The sequence below is a fragment of the Erpetoichthys calabaricus genome, chromosome 6 (genome assembly GCF_900747795.2).
Source record: "Erpetoichthys calabaricus chromosome 6, fErpCal1.3, whole genome shotgun sequence".
In the NCBI taxonomy this organism is placed as follows: domain Eukaryota; kingdom Metazoa; phylum Chordata; class Cladistia; order Polypteriformes; family Polypteridae; genus Erpetoichthys; species Erpetoichthys calabaricus.
The window spans coordinates 106,703,900-106,722,571 of record NC_041399.2 but is presented as its reverse complement, the minus strand read 5'-3'; the positions used below and the strand labels follow the sequence as shown (position 1 = coordinate 106,722,571).

The following is an 18,672-nucleotide window of genomic DNA, read 5'->3' as shown; positions in this document are numbered from 1 at the left end:
TGTCCTAATCAATGGTATTGGGATACAATCAGGTGTTATCCAGCATGCCAAAGAGCATAAAGTGGGTCTTCCAATACTATTGATGGACCTTGACTGGTCACTTGGAAGGGAAGACTATGCCTGTCCCTTTAAGCATTCATTGAGGCTTGAAATGCAAGAGCACCTTAGGGATTCTGCACAACCAATATGACCCCAGAAGTGGTTCTTTGCGTTTTCCTGGACATGAAACCTACTTCTTGGGAAGCAAGTAAGTAAATAAAAGTACATCAAAGTTTGTTTTTAAAAGTACAGTGCCTATTGAAAGTATTTATCCCCCTTGGATGTTTTCGCATTTTATTATCTTCCAAAATTTAATCACAGTGGATTTATTGTGGCTTTAACACTGATCAAGAGAAAAATACTTATAATGTCAGAGTAAAAACAAATCCCCAAAAGTAGTCTATGTTTATTACAAATACTGTATAAAATGCAAAATAATTAGTTGTGTCAAAGTATTCATAGTCTTGAACATGACACACCTAAATCATTATGAGTGCAGCCAACTGGTTTACTTTTCAAGGGGTGAATACTTTTTATAGAGATTGTAGATGTTAGCAGGCATTTCTTTTTGATAAATTTGGAAAAAATAACATTTCAGATATTTAAATAATGTTATTCGGGCTCTTATGCAAAGCAAACCTTTGCAAATTTATACAGTATATTAGTTTAAGATATGCTCATTTTCTTGGGCTTAAACATCAAGAGCAAGACTTCACGAAAATGTACACTGACTAACAATTTTGTTTTGCTTAAAACATTTCAACCCAAGTGCCAGAAAAATCTGTTTTATGCACGCAGGAAATGCAAGTACTGATATACTTACATTTGCATTAGCGTACCAGTCATAAGGTTGACATTTGAAGGGAAGTATAGCAATACACATACAGGAAAAAATTGTAGGAAATGATTTTGGCAATAAGAAAAAAAAATAGTGTAATTTTACCTATTTAAACTAAAATCCAAATATTTTAGTAAGCAATTGCTGAATTATCAGTTAGCTGTACCTACTTGCTAATTTTTTCAGATAAAATGAATGACTCCAAAGTGTTCCTTATCTAATATTAACTAATTTCAATACAGTAAGAAAATACTACATTCTTATACACAGAGATGGGAGAAGTAAAGCAAACTTTGAGAGTTTTTAATACGAACGTTTACATGATGTGCAGTTCAAAACAGAACAACAAGATAAATGGCTGTGGAGTGCCAAGAGATTTAGTCCAAAATAAGATTCAAGAGTTTTCAGCATTTCATGAACCACAGACATACAGCAAAAATGTTCAATCTAACATACTTTAAGCTTAGCATAGCCTTATAAAAAATTGCAGGGTGCAGCAAGTGTAAACCCAGGATTCAGTCTTGCACAGTACTCCAATTCATCTGAGATTAAACCTAAATACACACCCACTTCCATTCATATACAGCCCTTTTAGAGAACAAATTAAACTGACCTGCACATCCTTAGGATTGAGGGTAAAACCCTGGTATGTACGGAAACCCCATCAAGAGCTGAAAGGAGTGTGAACACTTCAGGTAAGATTTGAAACTAGAACTCTGAAACTTTAACATAGCAGGTGTACCACCATTTCTATTAATGACTCATAATTGAAACCCATGACTTAGTCTTTTTTTTTGTTTATTCTCAGAGGCAATGACATGAAAATCAAAAAACTGAATTCCAGTTTGGTAATTTATTTCACGTCACATTATTTAAATTGTGAGGATAACATAAATAATGCAGGTTTCATTACATATAGTTTTCAAGTGCAATCTAATCTAATTTGCTTTTTATAGGTGATCATAATATTAATTGCAAAATGAACTTTGAATTCATTATAAAACCAATACTTAAGCTAATATTACAATACATAACATAACCTAACATTTTCAAAACCACTCAATTTATTTCAGACTCACAGTGAGTCAGAGGCTATCCTAGTAGAATTGGGTATGAGACAGGGAGGACCTATCCTAGGTGGGGCACCAGTGCATTATAATGAATTGTCATGAGTTTGATCATTCTGCAAGGTTTACAAGGTTTACAAGGACAAAGCAAGAAGGTGGGGGAACATAGCTAAAAGCATGTCCATTTCTTCCACAGCCAAGGTAATAGTTGACATGGGGAGGAAAATACCATGATCCAACTTGAGTCCCCACACAAGTGCAGGCTTTATTGTATATAGGTGGCATCATCCACCACATCATGTGCTTCAGGACTTCGATTGAAACATCATCATTTGTCACAATGCATGCAATAATTGGTTTAAACTGTATGTCTTGCACACATCCACTTTCTTACATGCCTTCCCCATCTGGGACCCCAGCTTTTCGTCATTTTCTTATGTCTTCTTTTATAAACTTTACTGTAATAATTACAAAACACGGTCTGTGTATGACTTGTTTTATTGTTCTCTTTACAGTAGTTTTGTTTCATGAATGAGTTGAATCACACTTCATAGCAGCTCTCACAATGACACAAATAGGTGTATTAAGGCAAATACTGACAGTAGTATATAGGAATATTATACTGTATTACTTCAACACTAGAAAGCCATTTTGAAAGCATAACTGAAACATAAGTAACTAAAATGAATTAAAGTTTTCATGTTTTAGTTACCTTAAGTCTTTAACTAAAAAACAGTCATCATGTTTTAATAGCAGCTTTTTCCCTACAATTTCTCAGAACAGAAATAAAAAAAAAAAAACATTTCACACTATTCTCAGAAAGGCTTTGAAACAGCAGCAGCAGCAGGCTGTGAGCGGAAAATGAAGAAATTAATACAAGCATAGTAGGCAGGGACACAGCAATAAATGGTGATAATGCAAATTTGAGGAAAACTGTGATGATATACAGTAACTAAATAGCTCACTGTGATCACTTCTGTGACTCCATGCAATGTAAAACAGAAAACCTTTGGTAAGCCAATAAACAAGCCCCTAAGTAAATAAAAGTGTCCTTAGTCTTCAGCGCCTCATTTTCACCACTCGTGTCTTACCTCTGAGATGTTTTCTTATATTTTCTCCTAGAAAACAAGACATATGAATATAAGAATCATGTTAAAATACACACAGTACTATTCATGAAAAATAAAGAATAAATAAAGAAGCAAATTAATAAATAGTTAAATAAATACATGGATCTTTACAGAAATGCAGCTTACAATGCAGTATAATTCATTTCATTAGTTTTGAGCCTGTTGGAAGGTCTTCGTTCAATTTCAACTCCAATTTTTCCTATCTTGTGTCTTTCCTTTCATGTTCTGGTATATTCTATTTTTTAATATTGTCCAATAGCACCAGTTTTTGTCATATCCATGAACTTTTCCCCACTAATTCCTCTGCAATGATATCAGCTATCAGCCCATCATGAGTAAGCACATATTTCAACCATCTCTGTCTTAATCAAATTGTTATAATCAATCTCCTTTCTACTTGTGATGTTTTCAGAACCTTCTCATTTCTTATGCCTTTGGTCCAGTGTAACTGCCAGTGTTAGCACTTGAAACTATATAGTATATGAGAAAAATATTCCCATATATTTAAACTTATAAAGTGTTAAAATGTCATAGATGAATATGTAATAGAAGGCTACTAGTTCATATTATGTTTTTAGACTCTTTCTAATAAATAAATATACTTTGATTAGTATATTTTTAAATATTATTACTTGGAAGTAGTTGGACTTTTACTTTTAGAAAACAATGTATAGTAGCTGCATTACAAAAACATCTAAAATGCACTAAATCCTAAAGTGTAGTATAGAGTATGTCTCGTTTTTTGGTTTATTTGCTTTAGCATTGTGTTTGAAGTACAGTATAAAGTTAGTTGTATATTGTGAAGGAAAAACAAACAAGGAATATTTGGGGGTCTTAGCTTTATATTACAATCTCACAATTTACAAAAGGGGTGGCACAGTGGTTAATAGCCCTAGGGAACTGGGCTTATTCTTGGCCAGGTCGCCATCTGTGTGAAGCTTGCACATCACCCTCCATGTCTTCATGATTATCTGCTCCCCCTTCTTTTCACAACCCAAAGGGATATAGGTTAAATAGATTGTGACCCTCATGAGTAACTGTAAATGTGGGAGGAAAAGGTGTATCCTGTAAAGGACATCAAAGGTTAGTTTCTTCTAAGCAACTGGTGCTGACTTGCAAATCCACTGCAAACTGCTAATAGATAGAGCAAGTTCTGCAAAATTAATTGATAATTGCTGGGGAATATTCATATAACAATTCCTAGTAGCATCTGCATTTACCAGTCTAAGTAAACGTTTAATGAAATGTAAATGTAAATCAGCTCAAGTCTTGGAAGGCCCCATTCGACATGTAACAAACACTTGCCCCTATAGGGCTGGTTCTAACTGGTTCTAACCAGTTGCACAACCAGTGTGTCAAACTTAATTTAAGTGGCGTCAGTATTGATTTAGTTGACCTGTTTGTGCTTTTTTCCAGTTTTCAGACAGGTACAACACTGTGAGATTTACGTTGAGTTTTACATAAATTTTGGCTACATTCCTATGTAAATATAAAAACCAAATATGTTATTTCTGACGATAAAGACAAATTTAAATAGCAGTTGGTTTAAATAAAAAGGAGTCTCCCTGGATTAAACCTGAGATTACCAGGCTAAACACATGCATTTAAATGTGTTAAACAATGTAGCACTTTGCTTAACTCAGATCTTTTTTATATGATTTAAATTAAATCAACTGTGTATGTGTGAATCACACATAGTGAAGCAGAAAAACATCTAATATAACATGTTTAAATTCACATAATCCAAATCCAATCCACGCAATGAAAATATGGGAAAGGGTTATAGAGAGAAGGCTTAGGGAAGAGACCACTATAGGGGAAGAGTAGTTTGGTTTTATGCCAGGGAGAGGAACAACGGATGCAGTCTTTATATTGCCAGCTCATAAAGAAGCACTGAGAAAAAAACTTAAAAGTTTGCAAATGGTGTTTTTTGATTTGGAGAAGGCTTATGCTAGAGTACTGTGTCAAGAGATCTGTAGGTGAGACAGAAAGGAGCAATACAGAAATATGTGAGGATTGTCTAGGATATGTATGAGGGGTGGAAGACTTAGGTTAAAAGCAGTGTTAGAGTAGGTCTGCACCAAAGATCTCTTTGATCTGGATATGGATGTTTTGAGTCATGGGATCAAAGACCACATTGTGTTGTGTAACACCAGAAAAGCACATAAAGAGGAAGTTGGAAGAATGGAGAAGAGCTTAGGAAGATAGAGGACTGAAGATAAACAGGTAAAGAAATTATGAGGTTTAATGATGATCAGAATTCAGAAGTTAGCTGGCAGGGATAGCATTTGAAAAGAGTGGATACATTTAAATATCTAGGATCGGTGGTAGCCTGAGAAGGAAAACTAGATGCAGAGATAATCCATAGAGTGCAGTGATGATGATGGAACAATTGGAAGAAGGTATCAGGAGTATTGTATGACTGAAGAACTAAAGCGAAGGTTAAAGGTAATGCAATGATGTATGGAGCTGAGGCATGGGCAGTAAAGGGAACGCAGAAGAAGAATTTAGATGTGACAGAAGTCAGAATGTTGAGATGGATGTGTGAACTTACAAAAAAAGACAGAATAACAAAAGTGGGAGAGATTTCTAAGATAATTAGGCTGAAATGATATGGACATGTGATGAAGAGAGACAATGAATATGTGGGCAAAAAAGTGATGGGAATGCAAGTAAAGGGGAAGAGAAAGTAAGGGAGGCATAAGTGGAGGTGGATAGATAAAGTAAAAGAAGATGTGAAAGAAAAAGGTTTGTCTGAGAAGGAGATGCATGACCAAGCTGTATGGAGAAGGTTGATCAAACACATCGACTCCACATAGAGGTGAGAAAAAAGAAGAGGAAGAAGACAAAAATAAAATCACATTATCCAAAGGCTGTAACCTATTCTAGCAGCCTCAGGCCCAAGGCAAGAAACAAATTAGGACAGAGTGCCAATCCACTGCAGGGACCCCCATGCATATATTAGAAGATTAAGAACATTCTAGACAAGAACAGGCCATTCAACCAAAAAAGCTCGCCAGTTCTATCCACTTATTTCTTCCATAAAAACATCAAGTCGAGTTTTGAAAGTCCCTAAAGTCTTACTGCCTACCAAGCTACATGGTAGCTTATTCCAAGTGTCTATCGTTCTTTGTGTAAAGAAAAACTTCCTAATGTTTGTGCAAAATTTACCCTTAACAAGTTTCCAGCTGTGTCCCCGTGTTCTTGATGAACTCATTTTAAAATGACAGTCTCCATCCACTGTACTAATTCCCTTCATAATTTTAAACACTTCAATTATGTCACCTCTTAATCTTCTTTTGCTTAAACTGTATAGGCTCAACTCTTTTAATCTTTCCTCATAATTCAACCCCTGTAGCCCTGGAATCAGCCTAGTCACTCTTTTCAGGACCTTTTCTAGTGTTGCTATGTCCTTTTTGCAGCCTGGAAACCAAAACTGCACACAGTACTCCAGATGAGGCCTGACCAGTGCATTATAAAGCTTGAGCAGAACCTCCACATATCGTGCTATATAGCCTAACATTCTGTTTGCCTTCTTAATGGCTTCTGAACACTGTCGGGAAGTTGAAAGCATAGAGTCCACTATGACTTCTAAATCCTTCTCATAAGGTGTACTATCGATTTTCAGACTGCCCATTGTGTATTCAAACCTAACATTTTTACTTCCAACGTGATTTGCCACAAATCTGCCCAAGCTTGTATGCAATCCACATCCTTCTGTATTGATATAATGGATTCCAAATTATCTGCTAATCCACCTATCTGGGTATTATCTGCAAACCTAACCAGTTTGTTACTTACTGTATATTCATATCTAAATGATTTATATATATAAAAAATAGCAGCGGCCCTAAGACTGACCCATGTGGAACACTGACCCCTGTGGAACACCACTCTTAACATCAGCCAATTCTGATGAGGTTCCTCGCACCATCACCCTTTGCTTCCTGTGTCTGAGCCAATTCTGCACCCATCTAAAAACATCACCCTGAACTCCCACTTCTTTTAGTTTGATGCCCATCCTCTCATGTGGCACCTTATCAAATGCTTTCTGAAAGTCAAGATAAATAATATCATAGGCTCCACTTTGATCATATCCTTTTGTTGCCTCCTCATAGAATTCCAGCATGTTAGTAAAACATGACCTCCCTCTTCTGAACCAATGCTCCTGTCCTGTCCTTGCCAGGTGTTGCTCAATCTTATCCTTAATAATTCCTTCCATTACTGTAACATAAATATAAAATTAGCAGCATATGTTTCTGGGTTTGTGGAAGAAAAAGCACAGTACATGGTAAAAAAAAACAATGCCGACACAAGAAGGATGCGCATACTCCACACAGAAAGCACTTGGACATGTAATTTGAAATCAGGAACTTGGAATATTGAGACAGCAGAGCTACTATAGCTACTACACCATCACAGAAAATATATTATCAGTAGTGTTCAGTAGACTGTGGGAAATAAATCTAGAAATTCCATTTACAAGAGTGCTAACACAATTTTTTATTGTTATTAAATAAAAAAAAATACAGAACATGAAAAATTTCAAATAAGGTTCATTCTCTATATAAACCCTTTCCTGCATCTCTGAAAGATGTGTGAAATAAGCTGGTCAAAGCTGTGCTAAGATTATCAGCACTTTGCCTTTGAGGCTAGTTGTTAAGTGCAAAAAACACAGCCCCTGAGGTCAAAAGAAAGCTTTATTGGATATGTGAGGTCTGTGTCTTGTCAGTTCAGAAAAAAAAAGGAAAATGAAAAGAAAAAAAATATGTACAGTCTGCTCTTTTTAGATGCCCTTGACAAAAAGAAACGATAAATGAACGACATCCCAGTGGTGTGGCATATTCCAAAATAAAATAAGCCCTCTAATCCAATTAAATCCTGCACACAGTTGTTTAACTAAATGAATCACTAGGTTATTCTGCCTTTTATCATGTGTGCGATATGTCTCAAGAAATTGCAGACAAGCTCAGTTTAGAGAAATACCTCTGAAGTATTAGTCATCACCACTCACATGGCATGCAAGATGGTTAATGAATGCTAAACATAATAAAAACATTTTTAAAGACATTGGCATGAACACCTTATCTGACACACAGTTAAATAATCTATCTTTATAGCAGACCATTTTTTTTATTGCCTACTACCTTAAAGCTATTTATATGGGTTGATGGAGATGCAAGATTGTGTGCACTATATATGATTTTTCAATGTGATTTTTCCAGTCTACTTTTTGCTTTTATGTACTAACAGCTCCCTGGCCATGTTCTATTTTCTTGAGCCTGGTCAGATGATCAATTCTCAAAGCATTTCAACTAAGGTTACAGCATGCACTTAATTTTTACCATTTTTTTTTTTTGCTGTAATACAAAGTTCCTTTTTTGTAAGAAAGAGTTGCAACTGTAAAACATTTATTGGGGTTAAGCAAAACACTAAATGATACTGTGCCAAGCAATGTGACCAAGATGGGGCAATAAAGAACACCCCTTCTATTTACACCTCATCCAGAGAGCATCAGAAAGGGCAAATCAAAATGACATTCAGTTTATCTACCACCTTGAAACAATAAGACCTTCTGTGTTAGAGGATGCTACTGGAACCCTGGAGGAGACAAAATAGGCTACAAAGTCCATATAATGACCTGGAGAGTCACATTTGTTGAGACCTCAGCACAAATGGGTCAGAGCTCATTTGGAGTCACTCTCTTTATTAAAAAAGCTCCTCCTAGTGGTCAGATTGTGTATTTTCTAAGCGTGCTTATAAAACATGGTTGCGGAAATGTAAGTTGTGTGTAGTCATATATCTATTTTTCTGTCTTGGACAAAAATTCAGTACAGTCCTCTAAGCTTAAGGGTATGGTGTTCCTACTGTGCATATTTTAAACTCTCATTAATCCCTTGGCTATTGATGTGGGCAGAGTGTGGAGTGGTTGCTCTGAGGCTAGGGAGCTGCACTGGCAAACAGAAGGTTGCTGGTTCAAACCCTATAAATGCCAGAAGTGATTCCATTCTGTTGGTCCCTTGAGCAAGGCCTTTAACCTGCAAATGCACTGTCCAGGGTATGATGTTAATCTGCATCCAGCCTTGCAAGTAGGCCCTTCAAACTACAGGGAAAACATGGGGTTTGGTGGCAGGATTGGCACTCCAGCCACTGTAAAAAAACCTCACAATGTTCCACTCCATCTGAACTAGTTTGGTGCTGAGGTGTCACCCATTATACAGCTGCACTCGGGTCCTAATCTGGGATCCTGAGGTGGTTTGTCATGTGGTGGGTGCAGTAACGTGCTGTATCAGTGTGTGCTCCTAACCTCTTTCTCTTCCCTTTCAATGATGTCATTATCTGAGCAGGCTACAAACTTATTAACTAAATTTATGTGCACACAGCTACTGGAAAAAACATACCTTTAGACATTTATGGCATTTATGACTGCTCCTTTATTTCATTTTGGACTTTTTAATTGATTCCCCAAATAAGCATCAAGCTTATTTATATAATATATTTTAAGCACTGTCTTCAACAGTAATTCCTGATTTGATCTAATTATTTAGATATATAATTTTTAATTCCCATTTTAAAAATATATACTTTAAGTTTTTAAAATCATATGATTACCTGATTTTCTCACTTTTGACATTGCAAAGCAAGTATTTTCTCTTGTTCAGGCATTTCTATAAATTACAGGAATACTAAGATGCCTGTGATAGAGATGATGGGCCACTGCTCGCCTTGATCCTAATTGGAAAAAGGCTGTTTGTGATAATAAATGGACAGTGACATCAGCTACCAGGCTAGACTCTATTACAGCTCCTCTGCCATTTCTTATATTTTTTTTACTTTGCTCCATTAGGAAAAGCCATCAAAGATATATGATGGTATGAGGCGGCTGGCAGATTCACTTGAAGATGAGCTGAAATGACGTACAAAGAAATGGCTGCCCAGTTCTAGAGATTAATTGAAACAATACCGAGAGGGTGCTTGAACAAAGTCCCCCAAAAAAGATTGTCAGAATTATTAAAAGCGCTATATAAATGTAATGAATTATTATTATTATTATTATTAAAATTACTGAATGCTTATATGATAATGTAAATGACAAGGTTCCTAAAAAACGTTTTTTGTCTTTTACACATGAATCATCAAACCTCCTTGTCTAGTTCAGGGATGCATAAGGGAAGGTAGGAGCCAGTCCAGATGAAATAAGAAACAGGACAAGAATGAATCCCCAATGGAGTGCCAGCCCATTGAAACACACACTCAGGCAATTAATCGAATTAAACGTAACCTAACATACAATTCTTTTGAATGTCAGAGGGTGGGAAAGCAGAGTGCATGGAGAAAACTCTAAGCAGAAACAGCTTGCAAACTGGACACAAAAAGTGACTGGGACAAGATTTTAATTCAGGACTTTAAACTGTAAGACAAAAGCAATTCTTGCTGTGCGATATTTACACAATATAAACACAATATATAAACACAATATTTCCAAGAGAGTAATTCAACTAATTCCTACAAAGGATACTTCCAATTTCAAGACTTGTATAGTTAAGAGAAAAACTTAAGATTCAATAAGCACAGCAATACTAAGAGGAAAACTACTAAATCTTTACTGCAGCTCAGTGTGATTAGCATCAATTCTGAGACTTGTATCATGAAGACAGGATAAGTTAGCTAAATTATAATACCAGTAATACTGTAATCTACAGGAGGTTATGATCATTTAAAGAAACTTTAAGAATCAATCTTTCTGTTTTTAATACCCCTTAATTTAATTAGTCACGAAGGGTCCAGGGCATACCTTAGCTACATCACGCTTATGTCAGGAATCAACTCATAACTGCATAATGTGGTCACTCTGAAAGATAACTGTCACTCCAGACTGGCACTAGCATAGATCATGTGTTACATCCATGGAGGCTGAATGTTCTCCTTTGAATCTGACTTTGTAGTGCACTTCAAGGCCATTTTAGTTTTAGAACAGGATTAATTTCCCTCATTTAATATATACTGTAAGTAGTTGCTGAAAATGAGCAGGATACACATTAACAAGATGCTCATTGTTGCTTGCTTTACAGTAGATGGAGCATGACACTTTATGAGGCCTCATAGACCAACCACAACTAATTTAAGAAAAGTAGCTTAGAATAAAAACCATTGTTATCACCAAATGAATACACAATGACATACACAAGGGTGGAAAGTTTAACCAGAAACAGCTGGTGTGCTTCTCATTTCTTATTCTTCGTATTGTGATTATTTAGGAATGTTCAATGTGATCATAATAAAATTTTCTCGATTCTTAAGCAGGCAAGCATGATGGAAGTTGTTGTTAGGTAAACTGGCCATGTGTGAGTGTGCATCCATGTGAGTGTGAGTGATAGGCCCTGCATTCATTCCTACCTTGTACCTGATGATGCCAGTGCAGCCTCTAGATCCTGGTGATTCTGAATCAGATGAAGTGTGATATACTGTAATTATTGTAATTATTATTAAATACTGTAATTATTAAATGTTTTCTGTATTTACCCTTGTCTGTTATTGTTATGTTGGCATATCACAAACAAGTATCTATTAAAATATTACATGTAATTGAAAAAATACTTCCAAAGATTATTCTGTTAATTTGTATGTTCATAAAGTCTGACCAGGCTAAACTGTGGCCTAGTGATTAAAAATCTGGACTGAAAATCACAAAGTTGAAGCTCAAAAGTCACCTGCAGTGTGAAAGTACTTGTCTATTACATGTTTCATATTCGTTAATGCAGAAATGCTTGAAGAAATAGCACTAATGCTATTGGATAGTAAATACGGTGATTGATTCTTTAAGTAAAATTAATACAAATAGAATGATTTGCACTTACATATGAAAAAAGCAAATTTAGACAGCATTATACATATTCAATGCTTTAATAAAACTTAATCATTTAGTATGAAAATATATTTGAGTTGACTGGCACCCTCTCCTGGGATTGTTCCTTCCCTGCATCCTATGATTGCAGGAATCGGTCTAGAGAAACCACTAAGGACAAAGAGCAGTTTAGAAGATGGATGGATGGATATCTGGATAGCCCCAAAGTTCAAATCCTAGCTCGATTATCATTTATGTGACACTTGCATGTCAATGTGGGTTCTCCTCCGAGTACTCCAGTTTTGAACCCAAAGCTGTGCATGTAAGGAGTGTGTCTGAGTGATTATGTCGTGCAACTGGCTGGTAGGCTGGTTTCCAACCTCCAAGGGTTGGTTCACTCTTTGTGCCTATTGCTGTCAGAATATCAGAATAGACACCAGCTTCTCACAACCCTAAACTGGATATGTTGCTTAAAAAATGGATGATTGAAAGGCAATTACAATTTGATGGATTTTAGTTGTTACTATAAAGGAAAACAACCTGTTTGATAATATTTCTCCTTCCATTAGATTTCAGGGTGTTTTACACACAATAAGGAAAGATACTGTGAGAGGATATAAATTCAAATTCAGTTTAAAATATTTAAAACAGTTATACACTATGTACTCCCTTGAGCATGATCTGCCTACATTTGGAGTGATGCATGTCTGTGTGTTTGTGTGTGTGTGTGTGCGTGTGTGTGCGTGTGTGTGTGCGTGTGTGTGTGTGTGTGTATGTGTGCATATGTGGATGAGAGTCTGTGGATGCAATAACTCAAAAGTAAATCACTCAATCTGAATAAAACTTGGCACTGTGATTAGAATTGTAAAATGCAAGAAGCCTATTGACTTTGAGCAATATTGCTCTGGTGGCGTTTGCTCTGCAGAGATAATGATATTGCATTTTGTGTGCAAATTGGCCTGCCATATTTTACTGCTAAAAATCACAGCTTTATGCAGGGGAAATCATGTGGTGGACACATCATATTTTTACATATTAAAAATAATCAGGGGTTACAGGGAGACAAACACAAAATTAAACTTTTAACAGTGAGGAGCAATCAGCAGTGATATAAGGAATACTGTATGATTCAGACTATTATGTAGCTATTTTTTAAGCCTGTAAAGTATTTGATGGTAAAAGGCTGATAAAGGCACACACACACACATATTATCTAATTATATATACAAGTGGCACTGTAGCACAGTTTTTATTCATCTGCTTTGTCATTATCTGCTTTGTGTTCTCCCCATGATTGCTTGGGTTTTCTCTCCAAATCCTTAAAAAATAAACATTATACTAATATTTGCTAGCTAGGAGTCCTTTGTAATTTTCCCAATCAAAAAATAGTATCTTTGGCTTATACATATATTAAGCACTCAAAGGTAAATGTTATCTGGTCGTGGTGATTTATTACATTTCATCCTAGGGAACCTAACCAGCACTTCACCTTCTACAATTTTCAAATCACGAAGTGCCTCCTTAGTAGTCCCTTTTACTGGTGGAAGATTATTGACTTTTTTTGTAAGTTTAAACTTCAAAATGCCTATTCAGAGTACTTGTTATTTTACTGTTTCTATTTTTTTAGTTTACCTTACCATTTGTATTACCCCTAACCTCCCCCTTGACTGTTTTTTACTACTTAAACTACTGAAAGCATCTCTTTAGGTTATCTTTCACTTTTTCTGCAATATTTCTCTCCAAGTGCCTTTTAGGCTTCCTAATATCTTTTTTAGCCATTGCTCTGATGCTCTTATATGCCCTACTGTTAACAATGGAGGTAATAGCCTTTAGATGACTTATATAGATATTTTTTCTTTCCAGCATCTTATTAAACTCCTTATTAATTCAATGCATTTTTTGAATTGACTACTACTCCTAAATTTTGGGATAAACTTGTCCTGCATTATATGTAAAATAATTATAAGCCAACTGTTTCCTCTCTTAAAAGCCCACCCAATTTATCTTGCTTAGGCTTTTGCTCAAAATTTGCCCTATTAAAATTAACTTTAACAGTTTTAGTTCTTGAGTAGGCCAAATCATTGTGATATATATTATGGTCACTATATCCCAAACGTTCAATCACATTTATCCCCAGAATGCTGTCCTGATTATTACAGATTACTAAATTTAGAAAGGTATCTACATTGTTGCTGTTTTAACATACTATGTTAAAAAATAGTCAATGATTACATCTAAAAACTTTTTTTCTTGCTCTCTGCTACTTGCAAGGCTACTCCAGTTAAGGTTTGTGTAATTAAAGTTTTGCATGACCACATTATCTCCCTCTATATTAGGTTATGAGGTGGCACGGCAGAGCAGTGGTTGCGCTGCTGCCTTGCAATAAGGAGACTGGAGTTCACGCCCTGAGTCCTCCCTGCATGGAGTTTATATGTTCTCCCTGTGTTTGTGTGGGTTTCCTCCAGAGAGTCGGGTTTCCTCCCACAGTCCAAAGACATGCAGGATAGATAGATTGGCGATACTAAATTGGCCCTAGTGTGTATGTGGTTGGGGTCAGGTGAGTGTGTGTGTGTGTGGATGTGTGTGTGTGTGTGTGTTCGTCCTGCGATGGACTGGTGCTCTGTACAGGGTTTATTCCTGCCTTGTAACCTATGGTAGCTGGGATAGGCTCCAGCACCCCCCACGAACCAGTTCAGGAGTAAGTGGGTTAGAAAATGACTGACTGACATTTTGTTATTTAATATTATTAAATGAAGTATATTAAAATTATTGTCTATCTTGGGGGACTATAACATACACCTAGTATATATACTGCATATATTACATGTATGTATATATTACATACTACAGTATATATAAATATACTTCTAAACACTATATGATGCTGTTTATGAACTTTTATCTTATGGAAGGTATCCACTTTAAAATTAAAAAATAGGATACTTGAAATCAATAGCCATCTTATTTTAACAGTAGGCAAATTAACTCAAACATTTTTACAATCACATTGACTCCTTCCGCAATGTTAGGCAAAAGGATAATTGAGATACCAAACATGCTTTTTAAATTTCTAACACAACAGTATTGAATAGGATTAATTTTGAATTGAGGCCTCTATCAATCTGAAGCTTCAACATTTTTATCCAGGTGTGTTTTTGGTATTTTTTTTTTTTGCTTGGTTTTTAAGCAAAGCAATTAGCAATGTAAAATGAAGCCACACGTTGCATTTATCAATCATAGCCATGAAGTATGACATTAATGTTCCCTGAAATTTTTTTTCACCAAATGGCAGCTGTCCAGTTCATTTTGCAAGCTGGTGATTAGTGGCAGCACATACAGTCTCAGTGGAATAATTCATCGCTCATAACAGGGATTAAACATCAAGACAGGAAACATGGTTTAGAATCACATCAAGCCAGTTTATGCTGCATGCAAAGTCACAAAGCAAATCTGCATCTTGCCCTAAGCTTCGCTAAAGCTATCATTCCTCTCGATATCCCGCCATACCAACCTCAATCAATCCTTCTGTGTATTTTCAGACAGCTGGTATGACGTTAAATTGAAAATTTGAGCCGAGACCGAGCTCTGCCTTAACTTTTACTTTTGGAAACACCTAATTTTACAAGAGGCCACCAATCAAATTCCACCTGCGTAGGTGCCAACAATGAATCACAATGAACTTTTCCTAATATCTAACAATTTTGGGTGTTGAGACATGTTGTCTTCTACTTCACAAAGGATTATTTTGGCTTGGCAGTATTGTACTTGAATACTAAGAGGTAGCATTAGTGATACATTTGTCTAAATATATTCATTCTCACTCATTAAGTGTGCTCAACCTTGCACACCTGATTGCTGCTACCCAACATACATGCACTTGTCTGGGATTCTGGCTGCAGTTTCAAGACTATGCTTCCCCTAAACATCTCTTTTTTAACTAATGCCTGTACTGGCCCTCCTAAATGCTCTGTGGTATCAGTCTCTAGCTACAACTGGCATGCGATTCACACTGTATTTGCAGAGCATTAGTTCCACAGAAACCTTCACAGTAAAATGTCTGTCTATTCATTGTCTACATAGACTTTTCCACTGGCAAGGTCAAGAGGGGCCATCAATGTTGCAAGCAAGGTAGAAGGAATGCATGAAAATTCTGAACCAATTCAGCATTGTCAGTTAAACTAACATTAAGAAAATGTACCAAAGTAGAACTGAAGGAAAAACCTTTACAACTTCTTGAATGTGCAAATTCCTCACATAGCATGGCATACTAGTAACTTAACAAAAGTCCCTGGAGCTGTGAAGCAGATCCTTTAACCACTGTACCACCCTTTTAAAATGTATTTTGGAACTTACATTATACTGTTTATACATATACATATCTAAATGAGTAATGCATGTTTTACTTTTTTATTAATGCATGTTGGACATGTCATAGTGATGGATGTTTCTAAATGAATGTGTAATGATGCAGTACTTAGCGGAACATTGTGAGCAGGGAGCTTTAATAATTATATAACACTAATCTATTGAGGGCTGGATGAATAGAAATAATGCAACACATTGAATAAATGTCTTCTAAAGAAATTAAAATTGCAAAGTTGCCATATTGTTAAAAATATGTTTTAAGAACCTGAACTAGAAAGGCAGCCAGTACTTGAGTGTAATCTAATGCTAAAGACCCATCAACAGGTTGAACAAATATAGCCATATGAGGGAAATAGTTACATACATTAATGAATCGCGGAGAGCTGTGGAAAACCTGAGAGCATTTAAATTTACTGGGGGATTAATGTTTTTTTGATGCCTGTCCAGACAGCATCTTGTAGGAAAATAGATGAAATGGTAGGCTGACATTGATGGTTACACTTACATGAGTCTCAAGGGTAAGCAATTGAACAATTTTGACAGACAGACTGATAAATAGATGAATAGATATTACTCAGAAAATCAAATCATAAGGCAAGCCTGAATCTTCTTTTTTTTGGCATATTTTTATTGGGCACCTGATCCCTTTCTGCGTAGATGGATTTTAATTTTTATCAACTTAAATTTGCCTTCTGATATTTTAGAATACAAAGAGGAGCATTTGCCCCATAAAATCCCATGAATAAAATTTGACTGAAATACAGAGGAGAATGACAGAAAACTGTTGAAAACTTGTCTATGTAATACATTATGAAACACTTATTTCTTAACTTTAAGGATGGTAAAATAATTTATTGTTATTTCTTTATGTATCATGTTTTAAAGAAAACCAGAAATCAGAATAGAATAGAAGATTCCTTACCTAGCAGAGGTAACACAGTTTTGGAATTCTTTTTCTTTTCTAGTTATAATAAACTTAGAATTAATCCTTTTTAAATACAATTACTAGCCTTTACTTTTAAATATTAAGCACGTGTGGGAAATGATGACCTTATCATTCTTTCCAGATATCTGTAACTTAAAATTGTTGTCTTTGTCCTTCTATTTTATTTTATAATTATTTTCCATTTATGGTGCCATAGCCACATATAAGAATTACCAGAAATGTGCAAATTTCCATCAATAACCTCAAGATGAGTCTTCATAATACAAAAAAAGAATTCATAAAATGCAAATATCTACTTTGTTTGCAACTTTTACCAGATGTGGAGATTTCCGAGGGTAAAGTTAACAACAAGTGAAGTGAGAGTCAATGGAAAGGCTGCAGCTCAGATCAAATAATTATAGCAATGACTTATTTCTATGGAAAGGTACATTAATAAATGGTCTCTCTCTCTTTCTCTCACTCATACACTCATCAAAATTAATTAAAATCTGCAATTTAATGTTAAAATATTTTTACTGATAAACATTTGGTTCTTTTACATACAGTATATAATTAATTTAAAGAATTTCTGAGCTGGTCTGTGTTCTTTAAGCTCACTTTAATGTTTATCTTTTCATTGATATTCTTTTAATATCTATATGTATTGAAAATAAATTCTAAATGAGAATTATGTAGTTTTTCAGGCTTGCTGTTATTCTCTGCTATCCTGTTTTAATACCATGCCCTTAAAAATTCTACTTCAAGAATTTCAACCTTCATATTAATTGAAACTTTCTGAAAATGAACAATTGAAAACTAGAAAAAATGAAAATACTGATAGCCAAGACTTGGAAAGTTTCCTATCAGGTTAAATTTAACTAGATATTCATAAAGCACAAGACAATAAGTGATCATTACATACAGATAATTAAGCAGAGAAAAAAATAATACTTACAGTCCTCGGAGCCGCAGCCAGATTTTTTCAATTTGCTCTGGTTGGAGGTACTTCAGAGAGTTGCTCTCAAACTCTTCAATTTCCTTGGTGGGAGACTCCATGGCTTAAAAAGTTAATTCCTCCAGTATGGTTAGACAAAGCCCTTAAATCTGTGACAAAACAGTTAACATTTTTTTTTCTATTTGCTCTAGAAGTATTCTTACGTGTTCCGTTCTGCAGTATATTGTGTGTCACTGGTGCAGGCTGCAGGTACACATTAAGTGTGGCAGTGATACTGTGCCATATTCCCTCATGAATATAATGTAGGGGATTAGGTGCTGATCTCTGGACTGAAAGCCACTACAGATATTTGTGGTAAGCCTGGGATGCAATCAGTAATACCGGCTGAAGGCTCTTTATCGGTAGAAAGGAAAGAGGGCTGGGGGGGGGGGGGAGTGTGAGGGGGGTTAGGGTGTGTGTGGGGGGGGGGGAGGGTGTTGGGGGGGAGTAGGGGGAAGCCTGCTGACAA

General features: G+C 35.7%; 1 protein-coding gene across 4 annotated transcripts in view; it reads right to left on the bottom strand.

Moving 5' to 3' along the window:
* Positions 1 to 18,672, bottom strand: part of LOC114653083 (dual specificity calcium/calmodulin-dependent 3',5'-cyclic nucleotide phosphodiesterase 1C-like) — a 930,233-nt gene that overhangs the window by 430,535 nt on the left and 481,026 nt on the right. The window contains exons 1-2 of one of the 4 annotated variants that reach the window (XM_051929367.1): positions 18,165 to 18,565; positions 3,036 to 3,062 (exon numbers count right to left, since the gene is read on the bottom strand). The exons of the other annotated variants lie outside the window; for them this stretch is intronic. Of the exons in view, the coding sequence (XP_051785327.1) occupies positions 3,036 to 3,062; positions 18,165 to 18,265 (128 nt within the window). The 5' untranslated portion in view covers positions 18,266 to 18,565. Of the gene's footprint in view, positions 1 to 3,035; positions 3,063 to 18,164; positions 18,566 to 18,672 lie in introns of those variants that run through there. 4 annotated transcript variants of the gene reach the window in all.